The 20776-nt window shown below is 34.4% G+C and overlaps 1 protein-coding gene across 1 annotated transcript in view; it reads left to right on the top strand.

Annotated features, from left to right (window-relative positions):
• The window catches only part of PTPRQ (protein tyrosine phosphatase receptor type Q), a 257068-nt gene that overhangs the window by 227062 nt on the left and 9230 nt on the right, over positions 1-20776 (top strand). The window contains exons 54-59 of the mRNA XM_057316413.1: positions 2646-2727; positions 5873-5963; positions 11475-11551; positions 15991-16125; positions 16321-16446; positions 17304-17452. Coding sequence (XP_057172396.1) covers positions 2646-2727; positions 5873-5963; positions 11475-11551; positions 15991-16125; positions 16321-16446; positions 17304-17452 — 660 coding nt within the window. The remainder of the gene's footprint in view (positions 1-2645; positions 2728-5872; positions 5964-11474; positions 11552-15990; positions 16126-16320; positions 16447-17303; positions 17453-20776) is intronic.

The raw sequence follows: 20776 nt of genomic DNA, 5'->3' as shown, positions 1-20776 counted from the left end.
GAATAGATATCATTAATAAGAAAAAGTAAGGGTGTGGATAATAACATGGTGCTTTAGCTATTTCTTACACGTTTATATTTTAACATGATTATTCATGTTTAGTGTCTTTTGAGAATTTAATGGATCGTGTTCTGATTCTTCAAATGCCTTATCGATGGCTGCCCAGAAGCTAGCCCTACTTTAGATTCTAGAGAGCCTGGTAAAAATATTCTGCCAATACCACCTCAAATAATCCTGGATTCTCTGGGAAAAGAGACTCTCCCCACTGTAGGATGGCAGTCTGACTGTCCTTAACTAGGTGGACCATGAGCCTGTCATGAAATCAGATGTAGTGTGTTTGAATTTCACCAACCACGAATTGATTTTAATATTCCCTGTTGTTAGGAAAGCAATAACCGTGCAGCTGAAGAATTTCCGTTTCTGCGTGGTAGCAGGGAAACTGATCTTGCTAATTCAAATATCTCATCTGTATTTCTATCTTAAGCTCAGTTAATTAGGATTTGCCCAACCTTCCCCACTTACCTTTCCTGTTTCTGAGGAACATGATGGCATAAGAGCATTGGGGCATCAGGCATCTAAGGGGACTTGGGTAGTATGGGTCTAGTCCATGATTATGTTTTTTTCTAGCTGGTCTTTGCTGAAGGGTAATTATTTCCAACAGGGATTAACTGTTGCCTCAGTCCCCACTTTATCTGATGCTATGTCAGAAATATTTCCAGGGCCTCTAATTCAGACACTCTCTATTTTCCTGTCACAAACCTTAAATCTAGGATTCTTCTGATTCAGTAGCCCATTCAACCATCTCCATATCCATTTAGTTAAAAATTTCTCTGTTGTATTCTCAGAATCACTCTAGGTTCTTGGATGAAGCTTACAAGTTCATCTACCTGGACTTTGTTCAAACATTGCTGTTTTATCACTGTGACACTGTGTTTGATAATGGGATGCTGTATGAGGATATACTCTGAGAAGCTGGAATATACCTCCTTCCCCTTGCATTAACCAAGAATTCTATTATTCTTCTTGGTAGTACTTACTCCTGCACCCCCATATTTTTCACCAATTCCTATTGTAATAAAATAAACTTTTTGTCTCATGTTTTCTTCATTGAACATATCCCTTTGTGACCATTTTCATAGTATTCATTATGACACATTTTTCAAACTAATTATTTTCTTTCATTTGTTCTTTACTTCAAAAACCACATCCTCTCATAAACATTATTCACTTAAGGAATGCAGTAAAATTATCCCTGATAATATTTAAAATTTGAAACTTTGAAAAATTTATATTTTATTCATTTTATTTCATTATACTTTGTGCCTTTTGTGGTTTTGCAGTGCTAATTGATTGTGCATGACAAATGTGTTATTAAAGATGTTCCCGTCTTTGAATTTGTGTGTGTGGCATAGTTTATTTAGCTGTTAAAAACTATTTCAGTTTTTTTCAGAGTATGAATAATTTGACCAATGATGACCAATGAACTGTCAGAGGAGATATGTCTAAAGTAACTGAAAGAATTGTAATTTTTTATGGTTATAAACTCATCAAAACTCACTCATGAAATAAAACTTAGGCAATATGATGTCATTCTTCAAAGATCCACTTTCCCTGGTTACGTACTCTCTATGGACAAAGAAAATATTTTTTAATATCCACATTAACTCTCTTCGGCTCTAAATACTATGCAATATTTTAAAAAGTGACCTGTTTTTAACATAGTACCCCAAATGCCTAACAATATTAAAAGGGTGTCTTAGCTTGAGAGGGAAGCTAAGTTATTATTTGGCCATATTTGAGTCCAAATAATATCACTTAGAAAAATGAAATAGAGTTCAAAATAATGATTGCATATCAGGTAAAGGCATAGCAGTCATATATTACTGATTTATTATATTTATCTGATTTTAATCTAGAACTCCTTCAGAAAGAGCTATACCCTCAACTTATCATGCATTTAACACAATCTCTGTTGCAGGTTACTTAGTTATAGAAAATCCATCAAGTAAGTTTGTTAAATATCTTTTCTTCTTTTTGAATATCAATGCTAGATTCACTGATTCAATGAATCTTAATGTGTGGTTCCTTTTTTTGTATGTTTGCTAGAAAAACCTCCAAGCTGGATATAAATCATAAAAGCATGACTAATTGCATGGTAACTGGAGAAATGCTTTCTCTCTCTCTGGGGTGAAGCCTGCATGTCTGTATTTTAGCTTGGGAAGTAATACGGGGATATTTAAACTCCTTAGGGTTTAAAAACCATGTCATTATGAGAATGAGGTCACTGCAATATTTTATATCTTCTAAAACCTTGTAATGTATAAAATGTTTTCTGTATGACAAAGAGGTATTATGTGCTTTAGGATTCAATGATAACTTTATGCCCTTATATTTACTTGAAAAACTTTCTTCCTTACAATGTGAAATCGTTCATATAAAGTCACTTAAAAATGGAAAGGATTTTGTGCCAGGGATATAAAGAAAGCACACTTACAGGGGAAAAGTTAATTTTGTAAATATGGCAGAGTGACTTTAAAGGGCTGTGTGGTTACAGGTTTGGCAACGTCTGCTGTTCTTTGACTTGTTCACTGTACAGCCGGTGCCAGTCTAACATGATTCCATTTTCTACCTCTCTTTGCTTGGAGGCCGGTAAGCAAGAAGTCCTTCCTGCAACATGTTGAAGAGCTTTGCACAAACAACAACCTAAAGTTTCAAGAAGAATTTTCGGTATGTTACTAGCAGTTGTCACAACATTGCCAGACCTCCAGTCGTTTCATGTGTCACATTTCATGTCCATTTTAAGCATGCAAGGCCATGAAGGACTCTGGCCTTGATAATCAATACCCAATTACCAGGTTGATTGTTTGGATAGTAATGTTACACGGGGTGGCCTCTGGTGCAACCTGAACAGAATTATTCACCTACTGTGTGAGGAAAGGGTGCTCTTCTGCAGACCTCCCCAGCAATGGCAGCCTGGCCTCATTTCTGCTCTGCTCTTTCATCCAGATGTACGTGGGAGTCTGGAAGGTTGCATTCGTTGGTTTTTGCTGGTGGGCAAGATTTGGGCTTTACCATAAATGTGGTTTTATATTTAAATAATTATTTTAGATTTAGAGACTAAATAATTCAATTTTATATTTGCCTGCTTAGTTTATGTTCGTGATATAGATAAACCTGAGAACAGAACGTGATGTTTCCAGAAACTACAGAAATAATATTATTTCTAGAACTATCTAAAAGGAAAAATACCCGTGTTTTATGAGGCCTATTTTTAAGTTACTATGAAATAAATACACTATCACCTTATGGAAAATATGTGAAGTTAAGAACATTCTGCTCTAACACTATTTAAAAGTTAAGATTAATTATATTGTTTTTAGCATTTTGTATATCTATAAAATTATATTAATGCATAAGGTATATATCAGATCTGTAAATAAGCTTTTTTAAAACTTCTGTGCATCTTTCCAAACTTATGTGATTATTTTGTATTATATAAGTAAAATGGATTTCTAAATGTCACCAAAAACTTTATTTCTTTTTTTTTTTTCATGAAATTTTTAGTGTGTGAACCTATGAAACAAAGAATTAAGCAATTGGCTTGAATAATTCAGGATTATAATATTTCAGCCTCTCAGGGAATAATAACAAAATGTGAGAAGATTAATGGTATTTCCTACAGCTCTTTGGTTATGCTTCTTAAGTAATATTGGTCTGGACTTAACAAAATCGATGGTACCATAAAACTTTTCTTAGCATTTACAAAGCGAGAACTTGGAATTTTTCAGGAGCAAAAGTGTAATTTCACTGGAATAGGAGCGAATAAAATTACATTATGCATGACTGAGTAGATGAAAAGTTTTATTAGCAACAACATTTTCACATATATTACATTGAAAAGATTTCTAGTTCAACTTCTTTGGAGATCATGGTTTTAAGAACTTTTTAAATGCAAATATATAGGTTGTATGTATATATTGTATAAACATATCTATATACGTAAGGAACTTTTTTAAATTGTTTTTTCTCCTAATGCTGTATGAAGCTTTTTAAAGCAAAATTATATTTTAATAAATAAATGCATATTTGATAAACTTTAAAACTCAGATCATACTCACCTATACCTTAAATATTTATAAGCTCCTACTATAGGTAGGCATTATATTTGGCATATCAATATATAGCAGTTCAACAGCTAATAGCTAAGTGATTTGGACAAATCACGTATACTCTCTGTTCCTCAATACCCTCATTTGTAAAATAATAGTATTTACCTCATGGAGTTGTGAGTACTAAAATGATTGAATGTGTGTAACACTAAGAATAGTGGCTGACACAGTATTAGCTATATATTACGACGATCACTTCTACCATAAAGGAACTCATACTATGATAAGAACTGCAGACGTGCACAAAAAATACATAAATACACTGTATCATGACAGAGATATGCAGAAAGAAGTGAGGACTGGCTTCATTTGGATACACTCAGAAAAGACTGCTCAAAAAGGTGATGTTTGAGATGAACTTTTGGACAATCAGAAGACCAATGGGTAGTTAAAGGGGGAAGAGTATCCCTGAGAGAGAGCGAGAAAAGAAATACAAAAGCATAAGGATACAAAACAGCCTCATTCATCTATGATCCCACTAAAAAGAACAGTAAGAGAAAGAATTGAATAGGATGGCAGAGGCCCAGTGTTCCCTGATAAGAAAAAGGCTGCCAAGTGTGAAATTACTATCCAAACAGTCAACCTGGTAATTGGGTATTGATTATCAAGGCCACAGTCATTTAAATCTATAAATGGAAACTTCTATATGAAATAATTACAGAAAAAAAGTACCACCTTTCAGGAGATTTCCATTTCACCTTTGTTTCCCCCTCTATTCCTTTGTCTCTTATGAATATGCTGACATCTACTCCCAACACCTTGACACAGGGAAACTGTTCTAGGATTCCCTATTTGGTTAAACAAATTTTTTCTAAGCCTTTTGTGCCAATACACCAGATTTCAGATGCTTACACTGCACATATCCACATGCAAAAGACTGTCTGGATTTTCTTTTTGCGGAATAATAAGGGGGAAAGGGAGACTTACCTAATAAAAGAAATAGTTTATAATGATGTTGAAAAAATTGTAAAAACATAAATTTTTAAACTTTTTAAGGAATCTGGCAAGTTGAGACTTATTTCTAAAATAAAAACTATAAACTTTGTAAATATAAATCACCAGCTCAACAAAATAGTGAACACGTTTTCATGCACCAACTTTCTTGATGAATGGATAATATCATGATTTTTTACCAAAATGTCAATAATGGATCTCCTTGACCCTTCATCTGTGTCTGATAATTCTTAATCGCACCTTTGCATTCCAGTATCGATTTAACAATGCCTACTGAGAACAGGAATTGACCTCTGGCATCTTCTTAAACTGACCAATGTTGTACCAATTAATAGGCATGAAATCACACTGCCTAAGGAGAAAAAACAAAAAATAAATCACCGAACTCCCTTTCCCTACTAAGTAGACATTAAAATATTAAATTATACTCAGTGTGTTCCTGATGAAACCATTAGTAAAGTATGGAAAAGGGTTATTACTAACATGGTTGCCACATCTTACAGCTTCCAAAAGTACAAAGAAATTATCCCAGAGAAAGCAATAGCCCAACTGACCAATTTTTTCAGGGTATTTTCAGTAAATGTTTGTGTAAGTTCATTGCTAATAATTTGACCTTGTTTCTGCAGTTAGGAGAGGTGTTTTCAATTTAAAAGTAAAAGGGTTTAGAACAAAGAATAGTTTTTTCCTAAGTAGAATTTCTTGTTTACCTCTGAAATAAATCTAAACTTTGCAATGACTTCACTCCACAGGAACTACCAAAATTTCTTCAGGATCTTTCTTCAACTGATGCCGATCTGCCTTGGAACCGAGCAAAAAACCGCTTTCCAAACATAAAACCATGTATGTGCCCTTACTGCCTCTGGTTTCTATCTGCAAAATGTTTAAAAATGAGCACCAAATGCATATTTCTTAAATCTATTATATTACATATTAATTGAATCACAATAATATATTAGCAGTAATTTTCAAATTGTATCTCTTTTGCTTTGTTAATATTTATTAAAGTTAATGTACATGATTTTTAGCTTGCTCATACAAGGTTTACTTATGCAGGTGCAAGAAACTGTAGACCTAATAGTTTCTCAGCTTTGTAATTTAACCCAAGTAATGAACCTCTCTAACATCTTCCTACAGATCTAGTTCTCAAATGAAAAGAGAAACATGTAACTTTGTGCATTCGTTTCCCTTAAAAGCAGGGCAGTGCTTTCTTATGGAATATAAAAAATGCATTGCAAAATATTCATTGAAGATCAAAGTAAATGTGTGGTTACCAGGATTGGTTTTACAAAAGGGCAGGGTGGTGCCTCACCACGGTAAAAAAAAATTCATTTTCCAATCAATAAGAAAAGAAAGTATACTATCGCTTTAAGAATTAGTAGTGATGTGAAAGGAAATATAGAACCTTCGTCTGTTAATAATAGCTGTATGTTTGCTATTACATTTTTTGAGCAGATGTGCCTCCTATCTGTATTCTGATCTAATACTCTTTATGAGATAAAGAAGTGCTATTTGTGATATTCTGAAATACTGTTAATATTGTTTCAAAATCTAGAATTTTAAAATAGTCCTAATTTTAGAGTACTTTTAATAAATATACGTTTTTCTATGTTCTATGCCTTTTCAAAACTATATTGGGAAAATTCCTTACTTACGAATTGAACTCTTCTGTCTAGAAAGACACAGATTTGAAGAAGGATAGAATCACAGAGTGTAAAACCATAAAAGATGTGGCTGGGAGGACATAAACCAAATTCTGATATTCTAGAACTCAAGGATAACTGAGGCATGAAATAAACAAATTTAGGGAAATGTGATATAGGAAGTAGTAATCTAGCGGAATCTGCTAATTCCCAAGAATTAGGATAGGATGAAAATGCAAATAGCTTTAATCACCAAAATCCCTTCTGGAACAAAGCAAATCACAAGTAAATGACTTCAGGAGCAAGTTGACAAATCAGACACTATTGTAGGAAGTAAGGAATGTTAGTATTGAGTCTCTGAGTTTCTATGGCATGAAGTTTCTCAGTAGGTCTTTTGTTTTCCTTTTCAAAGAGTTAACCTGTGTTGGATGCATCATAAATTTAAGAGATATGGAAATGTTTACATGGTTATATTTGTCTCTACCTAAATTTCTTCAGTACTATCTGCCTCATGCTTATTCAATGCTCTTCTGTAAAAATAAACACTGTAATCTGATTGAAAGATAGTTCCCAGGCATCTGGGTGGCTCAGCTAGTTAAGCATCTGCCTTCCACTCAGGTCATGATCTCAGGGTCCTGGGATCAAGTCCCACATCAGGCTCCCTGTTTAAGGAAGTGTGCTTCTCCCTCTGCCCCTCCTCCCGCTCATGCACTCACGCGCGCGCTCCCTCTCTCTCTCTCAAAAATAAATAAACAAAAAATCTTTAAAAAAAAAAGGCAGGTACTATGAAATATTTAATGTTTATTTATAATCATATATTTGGCTGAAGTAATTTATAATATATCAGTATATATTTGGTCCAAAGACCAAAGAGTATCTAATTAAAAATATGTAAAAATTTGAGACGTTAGCAAGATTTTTTTTAAAGATTTTAAGAGAGAGAGAGAGAGAGAAGAAAGAGGGGTAGGGGGAGAAGGAGGGAGAGAATCTCAAGCAGAACACCAGCCTCTGCCCCTTCACAGAGCCTGACATGGGGTTCAATCTCACGACCCTGAAACCATGACCTGAGCCAAAATCAAGATCAGACGCCCAAATGACTGAGCCACCCAGGTGTCCCAGCAAGATATTTTTTAACTGTGAAATTTCAATCGTTTTTTATTAAGATCCCAGTGCATTATTATCCAGATTCACAACATGGCTATAAGAAAAGTCAGACCATATAGCTTATTACTTATAGGATAGGAAGAGAATAAGAGTGGTCAATGAAAATAAATAACCTTAAAACAACAAGAAGAGCTGAAAAGTCTGCACAGTTTCTTCAAATCTGAGGCTAAGAAAAAAAATAATTGCTGATGAGGGAATTATGTTATAAATCAAGGATGTTTGGGATATTATAATTGGCATTTCATGCATTTTTCACCTTTGCTAGAGTCAAATGGATGATATCCAATTGTTTTCTGCTTTCTTCTTGATTCTAGTACAGAAAACTTGGGTAATTTTTCAAATAATGTGTTATATCTACGTTCAATATCCTTTAATGGATTTGTAGGGGAAACATTTTTCTTAACTATACATTTAGAGAGTTGGAGGTCCTATAAGAAATAATTTTGTTAGGTAGATTTCTCTATTTTTTGAGAATGCGATTAGAATAATTTATTAATTCAACTAATATGTACTGCCTGCCATATAGGAAAAATGCTAAGAATGTGTGGGCTCTGATCAAACTTCCTGGGTTACAATCCTGTGTACCTACTCACTGCCTTAGTGACTGGACATATTATTCAGTGGTTCCCACCTTATAAGGTTATTATGAGGATTAGATGAAATAATTATGTAAATCTCTCTGCACAGTACTGGAACATGGAAAGCTCTCAATGTTAATTCTTATGATTGTTAGTAATCAATAGATTGCTTACTTTTAAAAGCTGTTAACTTTCTGGGTGAATAAGATATAATAACAGGCCCTTAGGGTCTCTAGTCTGGACATAGCAAGCCCACTTCCCTAACCTGAGTGAGAAAGTGAGCTATAAACTCACAGCCACCTCTGTGAGCAAGTACACCCCGGCCACACACACATACAGTACAAGCAAATGAGATGTTTAAACTAAATATATTCTCCCACTGTGCTTGCAGAGAAGCCATTAAGCTGAAGAAAGGTTTTTTTCTCCCATAAAGAATGAATTCATTTTAATAGACTCTGAATTGTAGCTTGAGACAGCTTAGTGAAGTGCATTGTTTCCCCTGAGTAATGTAGGAAGTAGGATTTCAAATATCACAGTGCATTTTAGAAGATATTAGTTTACAGGGCTTTAAGATACTAGAATTAGCAGCAAATGCTTGCAGAAGAGATTTCCAAATCTCTGACAGGACACTATGACCTTCAGAAATGTTCCAACACCACGAAGAAAAGTTTAGCTTGCTGTTGACTCAGATAGTTATAAGCAGGCATATCGTATGAACAGAAACCTGATGGCTTCCCTTCCTAAGTTACAGGACTAGCCACAATGTCATTAAAACAGTTAGATCATACCAAATTCAAAGTCTTTGGGACATAGATCATTTGCATAAATTTGATTAAACATTCCCCATCTCTAAGCACATTAGGCAGGTTATTTGAATCACTAACAATACAGCAAAGTTGTTTAACAAGTAACATGTGCTTAAGTTTTATCAAGTCCTATTCAGCTTTATAAGTTCCATAAGTTTTCATGTAAGTTTTCCTCAAGAGGATTCTACGAAATAACTGTTACAACCATATATTATAGGTAAGGTAATGAAGGAGCAGAGAAGTTAAGAAATTCACCCAAGGCCATTCATATGGTAGATAGATCATCTGGAATTCAAACCCAAACCCATTTACCCATTTTCCTCCACTACCATGTGCCTTCCCAATGAGATTAAAAAAAAAAAAAAAAAAAAAAAAACCTTCAAAATAATTATGTAGTAATAGGTATTTTATATCATTTCCATGCCTAGCTAAAATTAGCCCTGGACATTCCAATTGAAATACCAATCATAATACCAACTTTGGTAAAAAGCCTCAGGAAAAAAATAATTTGAACCCCTTTCTTGAAGAAAAATAATGGTTAGGGGGCATCTAGTTATACCAGATCTTAAAATATTCTAAGAATAATAATTAAAAGTTTGGTATTAAAGAAAGAATGGGCAGATAAGTTACTAGAAAAGAATAAATAGTCCAGAAATAGGCCTAGAAATGCATAGAGAAATCTAGTGTATAATAAGAGTGGTATTTTGAGTAAGATGGGAACAATGGAATGTTAACTAACTGGGACTGTTCATTGTTCCAAATGGCAACAAAGAAACAAACAATACAAGCTAGATTTTACCTAGTTCCATTGAAAATAATAGTAAATCCCAATGATCAAAGATTGAAATAGTTAAAACAAAAGCAGAAAAACCATTAAAGTTCTAGAAAAAGATATGAATGGAGGATTTATAAAAATAAAAATATTGGTGTGACAGACACCTTTGTATGAATGACCCAAGAAGCCATCATGATGCCATGAGGAAAAATAATTCAAATTTTGATTATTAAAAAATGTACATTTTATGTATGGCAAGATAGCTAGCTACGTTGATGGACAGGGTCAAAAAATGGTAAGAAAATTTCAGTGCATGTAATATGTATTGAATATGTAACATGATATATTTTTTGTATAAAATATTTTTTAGAAATAGAAAAATAGGGACATGGGTGGCTCAGTGGTTAAGCATCTGCCTTTGGCTCAGGTCATGATCCCAGCATCCTGGGATCGAGTCCCGCATCGGGCTCCCAGCTCAGTGGGGAGCCTGCCCTCTGCCTGCTTCTCCCTCTGCCTGCCGCTGCCCCTGCTTGTGTGCATGCATGCTCTCTCTCTGACAAATAAATAAAATTTTTTAAAAAATAGAAAAAAAGTATAATATGAAAAGGCCATTAATGAAGAAGTTATTTAAAATGGCCAATACACAAGCAAAGAAGCTCAGTTGAATTGCTTTCATATTTAAGGAAATAAAAATAAGTATTATGAGACATCAATTTGTATCTATCAAAATATCATGAACTAAAATGTTTAACAAAATCTTGTGGTAGTGAAACTAAGAGGAAACAGAATTGTTCAAACACTTTTCAAACACTTTTGTTCAGAGGATGAATTGATATAATTAGAGAACAATTTGGCAATATCTTTCAAAATTTGAAATGCATGACAGGATTTTGGAATTTTATTGCTGGTAATGTATTCTTCCAATACACTACAACATATATGCAAAAAGTTTAGTTATATTTCTTTATCATTTTGCAATAACAAAATGAAGTTAATTTAAATCATCATAAGATATAAAGTAGTATGTTATATTCAGACAATGAAGTACTATGTGGCTGTTTAATGAGCAAGGGATTTTTGTTTATGATTATATGGAAAGATATAGGTAAATGAAAAAAAAATGCAGAAAAGAAAGTATATCACTCCATTTGTGGTTAATTTTTATGAAATTGTATAGAAGATTCTAGAAATATTTACAAGAACATATTAATAGTCATTATCTCTGGGTAGTGGAAATATGGGATAAGAGGGAACTTCTACTTTAATTTTATGACCATCTGTAATGTTTGGTGTTACATCTTGAATTTCTTTGTATTACTTTCATAGTACAATCAAGTAGTGGCAATTTAAATAATGAATTAGCATTACTGTCTTATATTGTCCTCTAGATAACAATAACAGAGTGAAGCTGATAGCTGATGCTAGTATTCCAGGATCGGATTATATTAATGCCAGCTATGTTTCTGTAAGTTGCTATTTTTTTATGTTTTATATTCTTATATATGCTTTCTGTTCTTATAAAACATAAATACTTCAATACTTCAATTATATTACTCTTCCAACTATTTTAAATAAGAAATTTATTATAAACTACGGATTTTATGTGCCAATTCCTTACAACACTAAGTACTCCCATTTTATAGATGGGAAAATGGGGGCTCCTAATAGAGATTGCAATTTACCAACAATCATTTCACTAAGAAGTGACAGATATATAACTTCAAGCCACATATCCCCAGGCCTTTCCACTATATACATTTTTTGTACACAAGGACGACGTCTGTCAATCTCTCTTACAAAGAAAAAGTTAGCCAAATAGGCAGTTAAGTCCACACAACATAAAAATTGTATGCTCTCCTTGCCATCTAGATTTTCAGTCCTTCAAGGAGACTATGATGTTCTCTGATCCTCAATTACCTGTAGAATGTGCACTCCATTGTAGCTGCTCAAAAAACATAAATGAACCAACACAGGATAGATTGTGACATGCTAATGTACTGTCTGGTGCATCATAGATAAATACATGCTGCATTGGATTAAAAATTGAATGAAACCAAAGTGTTTTAGGGATCTCTCTCTCCCTCTCCTTCTGCGTGGCTCTCTTACCCTCTCAATGCTCATCACTATCACAGGTACCTAGAAACCTGAAATGCACCCAAGACCTGCACTGGGGTTGACACATGGAATTGCCCTTGCCCTTGCAGTTATTAAATTCAACCATTCACCTTGGAACTGTTTCTGAAAAAATCCTGATAATTAGATGTTAGCCTCTCTTGGCATTGATTCACCTACTTCCTCCTAAGGCAGATGATTCTATCTCTGAACAACTCCAATATACAGTTGTTTTCTTAAAAACAAGATATGCTCCCTTATATTTTCACCCACTGGCTTCAATTCTAACATATAGCAAAGTTAGCCATCCTTATCATGGTGACCCTACAGACACTTGAGGGTTTCCTCTAGTGTCCACAGTCTTGTATTCTTTTCTTATTCATAGGTCATCACTCCCAGGCCTGCCCTTTGGTCCCACTGAGACTCTGCTTCTATGATGTTCCATCCTTTCCCCATTAACATAATTTGTCCTGTGTCCCATTCCCTTGAAACCACTGTTAAGTGGGAAAATTTCTTTCTAAATTCTATATTGGTTGATAATGACTCCAAAATTGTAATTATATGTGGGCCTTATTGTGAAAGAAATATGTAAAGGGAGAATTTCAGACTTTTTAATAGGGGAAATGAGGGAGGGTTTGGAGAAGTTAAAGCATCCTTTGAATTCCAGCCTATTTTTATGAAAGAACTTTAAATCCATTTTGAAAAACCACACGTATTTTCTATTGTGATGACATATTTTAGTCACTTATCAAATGTTTGAGTCCCTTGAAAATGTAATTCCTCTCTAAAGATTTCGGTGAAATCTTTTGCTTACTGATTATCATTGCAGCCTAAACTCTACAGGATGTCGAAGTTTTACTTTGATTTACAGAATGATGCATATATGCATTTAATTTCATCAATGTGCTAATGAGCATATGTTTTGTGATACTATAGAACGGGGCAAGGGCAAATGGTTATATAAGTGATCTACTGATTTGTGCCATTTTTATTCACTAATAACTACGTACAAAAGAATAATTCATATTCTCTAATGTTCAACCAGATATAGGGTCACAGTATAGGGTATGACTATGATTAAAAAGGAAACTGACAGTTTTAGTAGGTGTAACTAAACCACATAGATTTACATAAACAAAGGAATATTCATGAACACCTAGTGCCCACTCTAAATATTTTAGGTTGTCAGGAAACAGCCATAAGATGATAATGCAGGGTGAGCAATAAACTAAGAATTCTGAATATATATGTCCTGCTATAATCAAATGATGTTGTAATATAATAAATCTTACAACAAAGTCACTATGAACCATATGTAATGATATGCATTATCGTTACTGAGCTGCATGGTAAGTAGGCCCAGATGGAAAGCACTGTACGGTAAGGCAGATTTCAGAATTGGAGTGGAAGTATATTGTTGCTCTTAGCTTTTAGGTAAATCTCCTTTGCTTGGAATGCCAGGAACAGATGGGAATAGAAAAGCCATGATACCCTAGTGGCCCTCACTTCGCCATCCCCAAATTCATGAAATATCTGATGCATCAATTCTCCCCCCATCCCCCCAGTTTTGTTCCGTGGCACCTCCAGCTGAAAGTTCATGAACACTTGTTCCAAGAGCAAAAGACAGAGGCCATCTACAAATGGGTTCTGGATTTCTGTATCTCCAGGTCTACAGGAAAAAGAGAGGAGAACTATAAAGGGAGGTAGGGCAGAAAACAAAATAACTAGTCTTCAGATGGAAAAGCAAAAGGGCTAAAGTCTGGGGAAAGGAAAAGGGAGAAGTGATGTACTTTAGGTACATCTGAGGGATATTCTTTAAAATTGGGAGATTTCAGGTCAGGGTCTGTCAGTAGATTAATGTATCTTTATCTCTTTGCCCTTGGCTGTCCTTGTGAATTGTGCTCCCGTCGGTAGGAGTCACAGGGAGTTGGAACATTTTGATGATGGATGGACTGTGGGAGAGAGGTAGGGAGGGAAAGAGATACTGCATCCCTGTAAACAGGCACTAACTTTACAAATGAGTCTAGAAAGGTTTTCAAGAGAATTAACAATAAAAACGTTATGTAAGGGACAAGAGAATGGCACCAAGCCCTCACAATTATCTCTACTTGAGATGCCTGAAATTACTTTAACCTGAGAGATTTTTACCATAATTAGAAATTAAAGATTAAAGGCCATGATGCCAATGAGCTGTAATAACATCAGAAACATCAGAATTGTTCCCACATTGATAGAATATTATAGTACCAAAGGACATTTAGTCCCTGAGAAAGGGAAATGCAGATGACCAGGAGAAACATTTTATAAATTGATTCCTGTTAATTGCCCTCATCCTTGAAACACTTTCTTCACTTGGCATCCAGGACCTCATTCTCTCAATTTTCCATCTACAGCTGTGACTCTTTCGTCTCAGTGTCATTAGTTTTCTGTTTTCTCTTCCACGACCAAACACTTGAATTATCTAGAGCCCAATCCTTGAATTTATAGTTTCTTTCCAAATTCATTTCCTTGATAATTTTCCGTTCTTGTGTTTTAACTGAGATCTGTGTGATGATTACTTTCAAATTTATGTCTCCAGTTTGGATTTCTTCCTGAATTCGAAACTCATACACTCAATTGCCTTCATGATATTCCCACTTCAATATCCAACAAAGATTTTAAGTTTAATAGGTCCATAATGAATTCCTAATTTTCCCTTCAAACCTGAATACCCCAAAGTCTTCCCAATCTTCCTTTGAAATTTTTACTGATTCTTATACCCAATATCCAGTCCATCAACAAATTCTATCGACTCTGTCTTCAAATATATCCAGATCCTGTCACTTCTCACCATCCCCACAGTTACCACCCAAACTACCTTTGGTTGGATCATTGCAAAAACCTTCTAGCTATTCTCCTCCTTTCACGTTTTAACCCCTATAGGCTGGTCTTCTAACAGAAATCAGGAGTAAAACTGTTAAACCATACACTCTATATGTTCAAAACCTTTCAACAGCTTTCTAGATCATCCCCAGTAAAAACCAAAATATTTTCATTACCTGCTAGGACCCAAAGCACCCTTATCTTCCCTCTTCTGTTCTTTCTTATGTCATCTTCTATAACTGTCCCCTCCTCGTTTACTCCACTCTAGCCATTTGGTGTTCATAGAAAATTCTATACACATTTTTCCTTTAATGTTCTCACACTTGACTTTCTACCAGGAACACGTTCCCCTAAATCCTGCAGAGCTTACTCCCTTACTTCTTCAAGTCTTTCCTAAGATATCACCAGTGAGTCTTTTCTGAACATCCTATTTTCTAAAACCCTCTCTCATAGCACTTACCACTTTTAAAAGTTATATGTTAATTTGCTTTTTTAAGAGACTTATTAATGGACTTAATGTCTGTCTCCCCTAATATATAATAAAGAATATAAAATAAATATCAATATATTTATTTATATAAATATAAAATATAAAAATAAATATATTTATTTATATAAATATAAAGAAAAGAAAATAAATAAGAATGGGAATTTTAGTGTCTTTGTCAGTGATGAATCCCCAATTCCTAGGACAGTGCCTGGCACACAGTAGAAACTCATAAATATTATTTCAATAGAGGAATGTAGATATTTTAATACTGAAAGAAATCAACCAAAATATTAACAGTACATCATTCTGGAAGTGAGATTGTGGGTGAATTCCTCATTCTATTATATATTTTATAACTAGTTTATTTTTATCTATTGCTCAAAAACTAAAAAATACTGTAATATAAATGTTGATTTAATGTTGTAATTATATCCTTTTAGGGCTATTTATGTCCAAATGAATTTATTGCCACTCAAGGTCCATTACCAGGAACAGTTGGGGATTTTTGGAGAATGGTGTGGGAAACCAGAGCAAAAACATTAGTGATGCTAACACAGTGTTTTGAAAAAGGGCGGGTAAGTTGTTTGAAAATTTTTTCACAAGATGTTAGTTTACAATTGTCTTCATATATGTGTGACAATTTCAGCTAATACTGTGAGTCATCAATAACTTGGACATCTATAAGGCAGTTTTAACTTAGTAGCAATAACTGTGATATATAGATCAATATAACAATGGTTCTTACGACTGCTGATTTTGCCTGAATACAGATCAGATGCCATCAGTATTGGCCAGAGGACAACAAACCGGTTACCGTCTTTGGAGATATAGTGATTACGAAGCTAATGGAAGATGTTCAAATAGATTGGACCATCAGGGATCTGAAAATTGAAAGGGTAAAAAAAAGGCAAGGGAGGGGAACGCAATAGTAAATATGAATGCTCTAAATGTCTAAAAGGAAAATTAATTTCTAGAACGGTCCCTTGCAACAGTACCTCTATATTCAACAGTACTTTCCTGGTATTTTCTAAACAGAAGTTTTTAATTGGTAACTGACCTCAATATCTATGTCACTGTGTTTAATTCCAAATCTCAGGGTTAAAGTTTATATTAACCAATGAGCACCAAATTCTTAGGTAGACAAGGGGAAAAAAGAAGGAAATAAGTAGATCATTAGGTTTTTCTTTGGTGAAGAAACTGTAATATTTGACTTAAAACAGGACTTTCCCTAATCAGTCGTCTCTTTCTTCATCTTAATGATTTGATTTTCTATTTAATCCAGAACCGATACAGAAGATACAGTATGGGATCCCTTTTTATCAGTTTGTATCGATGCCTGTACACACAGAAAATGACACAAGGATCTTTACACTTTCTGACATTAGCAGACACTCAATACCTGTGTTTTGAATAATAGGTGAATGTGTTTGTTTAATTTTGGATCAAAATTATTTTAAAATCTGCTATTCTTGTGCTACCAAATGTTACACTACATCTGAATATAAACACTCTATATTATCATCATTGCAAGCTTTTTTATTGTTTCCATTCATACTGGAAGGCAATTTGCTTTATTGTAGCAATAATAGAGGATCTATCTTGCAGGAAATCATGAAAAACCTAGTTTCTTCTGTTTGGTAAATAGTCATTTTTAAAAGATCACTTTCAAAAGGTAAGACATAGCTGCCTTAAAACCTTAATTATGGTGCTTTAATAATTGTAACATGCTTCTTTAATCTGTCGTGTTACCTAGCATGGAGATTGTATGACCGTTCGACAATGCAACTTTACCGCTTGGCCTGAGCATGGGGTCCCAGAAAACAGTGCTCCTCTAGTTCACTTTGTAAAATTGGTTCGAGCAAGCAGAGCGCATGACACCACACCCATGATTGTTCACTGCAGGTAAGGAAGAGACTTTCAGAACCTTATATGAAACGCTAGAAATGGTCTTTAAAGTCAATGTGGTCTTTTTATTATCATGATACTGTTGATTATTTTCTGGCGGAATGTTAATATAGCTTCATTCCAATTTCCGGTTTTGGGATGTTTTACTAGTTATAATGGGTCAAATTTTAGCTTTATGAAAGGTTAAATGGCAAAAATAAAGTGAGTAGGGAAGGTATCTAAAAGCAAGGGAAAGTATCTTACTGGTAAGGGAATCTTCCTGAACTCTTGACTGGATTTTGCCTCTCAAAGGAAAGTCTTTAATTTTTTTTTTTTTTAACTGTAGCCCCTCATTAATGTGTGTGTGTAGGATTTTAAGAATTTTACAAGTAAACATCTGTTCCTTTATTATTTCAATTGGCATTAGTCTACTACCATAATTTAAATTTTTTTCATAAAGCAAATTTTTAGATTTGAGTTGTAAAGAATAAAAGAAAATGGACTTTAAAATAAAGATCAAATTAAGTGACCAACCCAAGTATGACAACAATTTTTTACGAACTTTAGCTGCACACATCTTCTTTTGACTAGCTCTTTGAACATGGATAAGAGAACATAACAATAAATTGAAGTTTTTCTCCACTTTGTTTTCATTGGTATTTAACACTCTAAGAAATAAAACTCAAGGTTGTTTAGAATTCAGAGTTTTTCTGGACATATGGATTTGATTGTTTTGTAAGGTAATAAATCTAAATAAGTCTCAACTTGAGTCTCTTCAACAATTGGTTTGTAAATTAGAGAAAAAGTAGGTAATAATACACTATTTTATGATTTTGTTTACATGAGATATCTAGAATGGGTAAATTCATAGAGACAGAAAGTAGAATTGTGGTCACCAGGGACTCAAGGGAGACAGAGAAGGGTACATTGTTTAACAGGTTATTGTTTAATGGGTACATTGTTTAATTAGTTGTTCAATGAGAACGTCTGTTGGGATGATGAAAAAGTTCTGGAAATGGATGGTGGTGATTGTACAACACCTTGAATGTGCTTAACACCAGCTGAGTTGTGTACTTAAAAATGCTTAAAATGGTCAGTTTTATGTTGTTTCCTTTACTGCAATAAAAATTTAAATAACAGTATCTAACTCACATTAATAATAAATTATTAATTATAAAAATTCCAATAGTTAATTGATTGATAATTTTCTAACAGGTATATACTACAATTAATGTGGTTAAAGGTGTAAGAAAATATCAATCCATCCAAGTTTTTTACTCTTATTTAGAGGAAAAAACTCACTATGTAATTTAAACAATTATATATTTTCCAGGACTCTTGTGGATTTTTTAAAAATTACAAGGGTAATACATAAATCCTTGCTCATTATAAAATATCGAAATAATGCTTAGATTTAAAAAGCATATAGAGCAAAAAGTAAAAGTGTCATTTTTACCCTCCTAATTCCATTTCCCATTCCTACACTTAACATTTTCAATAGAAGAGTATAGAATGTAAATAGAGTAACAGTTTGCTTCCAAAGTCGATGATTGCTTTTAAGCTGGATCACTGATGATCAAAACATTTAATGCACAGTAGCTTCCTTCAGCTTCTCCGTATCTTGCACATACACTGCCACGGACACTAAAGTCTGTTAGAAAAGTACCTAATATTATCCTTGTAGCCTCGAAAAGAGTAGAGAGCAGATAGTAGCTACACTGTAGTAAACAGCATAATGTCAGATCACTGTGTTGTCCACCTGAAACTAATGTCACAGTGTGTGTCAAGTATACTTCAATCAGTAATAAAAAAGAGAGAGAAAGAATCTCCTTTGTAATTGAAATGGATAAGAGAGTTCAGAAAAAAGGTTTGCTCATATTAATAATTCTTTTAGTATCATTTAAAACCGTCTACTAAATTTTTACCTCTAACTCCAACTTCTCACCTCAATTCAGACATACGTTTAACTGCCAATTCAATGTGACAACCTGAATGACCACAAAACTCTGAAAATCTGATGTGTCTAAAACAGAATGCTTGATACAATCTCCAAACTCACTCCTCCTTCTCATCCCCCATCTTGGTAAATGGCAGATCCATTGTGTGTGGCACCAAAACCCTGGAGCCATCCTTGACTCTTCCTCTCATGTTCCACCTGCAGCCCTGCAGCAGACACTCTGATGCCTCACCCCTCTCACCTCTCCACTGCACTCTCCCCACCCTGGGCTCCTGGCTCTTCCTCAAAAGCACAGAACATGCACCACTCATATCTCTTCTCCCCCCACTCCATCGGGCTGCAGTGCTTCCCCCCCAAATACCCACACTGTGTGCTCCCTTATGCAAGTTTCTTTTCAAATATTACATAATCGGAGACACCTTCTCCTTAACCTGATTTATCTTTCTTCATAGCACTTACTACTGCCGGGCACTTTCTATGTGTATTTGCTGAGCTGTGCACTGTCCTCTGTCCTCTAGAGAGTAAGCTCCATAAGTTCAGGGACTCTGTATTGTTGTTCACAGCTGTACCCCAGATGCCTAGGACAGGGTCTGACACTCAGGGTATATTGAATGATGTCATGACAGATTACACTGTTCAGCATATGTGTTGCCATAATCGAATTTATGTTGTAATGCTCATTCTTTCTTACATGGTTGAACCATGGGATATTGCTAAGATTCAACTATTTCTTACCAACAAAAACAGCACTTTCATGTTGTTCAAAGTAACATTTATAAGACTAGGTGACTTTCGAAATGTCTTTTGTTGTTCTTTTTATATTTACTTCCTATGTTAACCATTCAAATACCAAGATTCTTGTCCTTCTAATGGGAATTTCTGCATAAATCTTGTCACGTTTATCAATTCACAGTTTCTATGGAGCACATACCTATCTCTGGGTATTAAACTAATTTCTTGAAAGGAAATAGCTTTTCAATTTTATTATCTATAGGAAGTAAAAAAAAAATCTAAGAAAAGAAAGTGAAGAGAACATATGAGAGATTGCCGTTAAGATGCAGGGGAAATGCTATAGGGCTAAACAGTGGATGTTTTTAATGTTTAGCATTTCTATTGGTAACCAAAAATATGTTCAATGCAAAGGTTCTGGTGTTAAAAATTCTCAACAATTTTTTAAAAGATTTTATTTATGTATGTATTTATTTATTTGAGAGAGAGTGAGCAAGTGAGAGAGAGAGAGAGAGAGAGCACAAGCTGGGGGGAGGGGCAGAGGGAGAAGGAGAAGCAGACTCCCCGCTGATCAGGAAGCCAGGACCCTGGGATCATGACCTGAGCCAAAGACAGACACTTAACTGACTACGCCACCCAGGCATCCCAAGAATTTT

The sequence above is a fragment of the Ursus arctos genome, unplaced genomic scaffold, assembly GCF_023065955.2.
Source record: "Ursus arctos isolate Adak ecotype North America unplaced genomic scaffold, UrsArc2.0 scaffold_21, whole genome shotgun sequence".
In the NCBI taxonomy this organism is placed as follows: domain Eukaryota; kingdom Metazoa; phylum Chordata; class Mammalia; order Carnivora; family Ursidae; genus Ursus; species Ursus arctos.
Note: the sequence above shows the minus strand (reverse complement) of the source record. Positions and strands in the feature narration are given on the sequence as shown.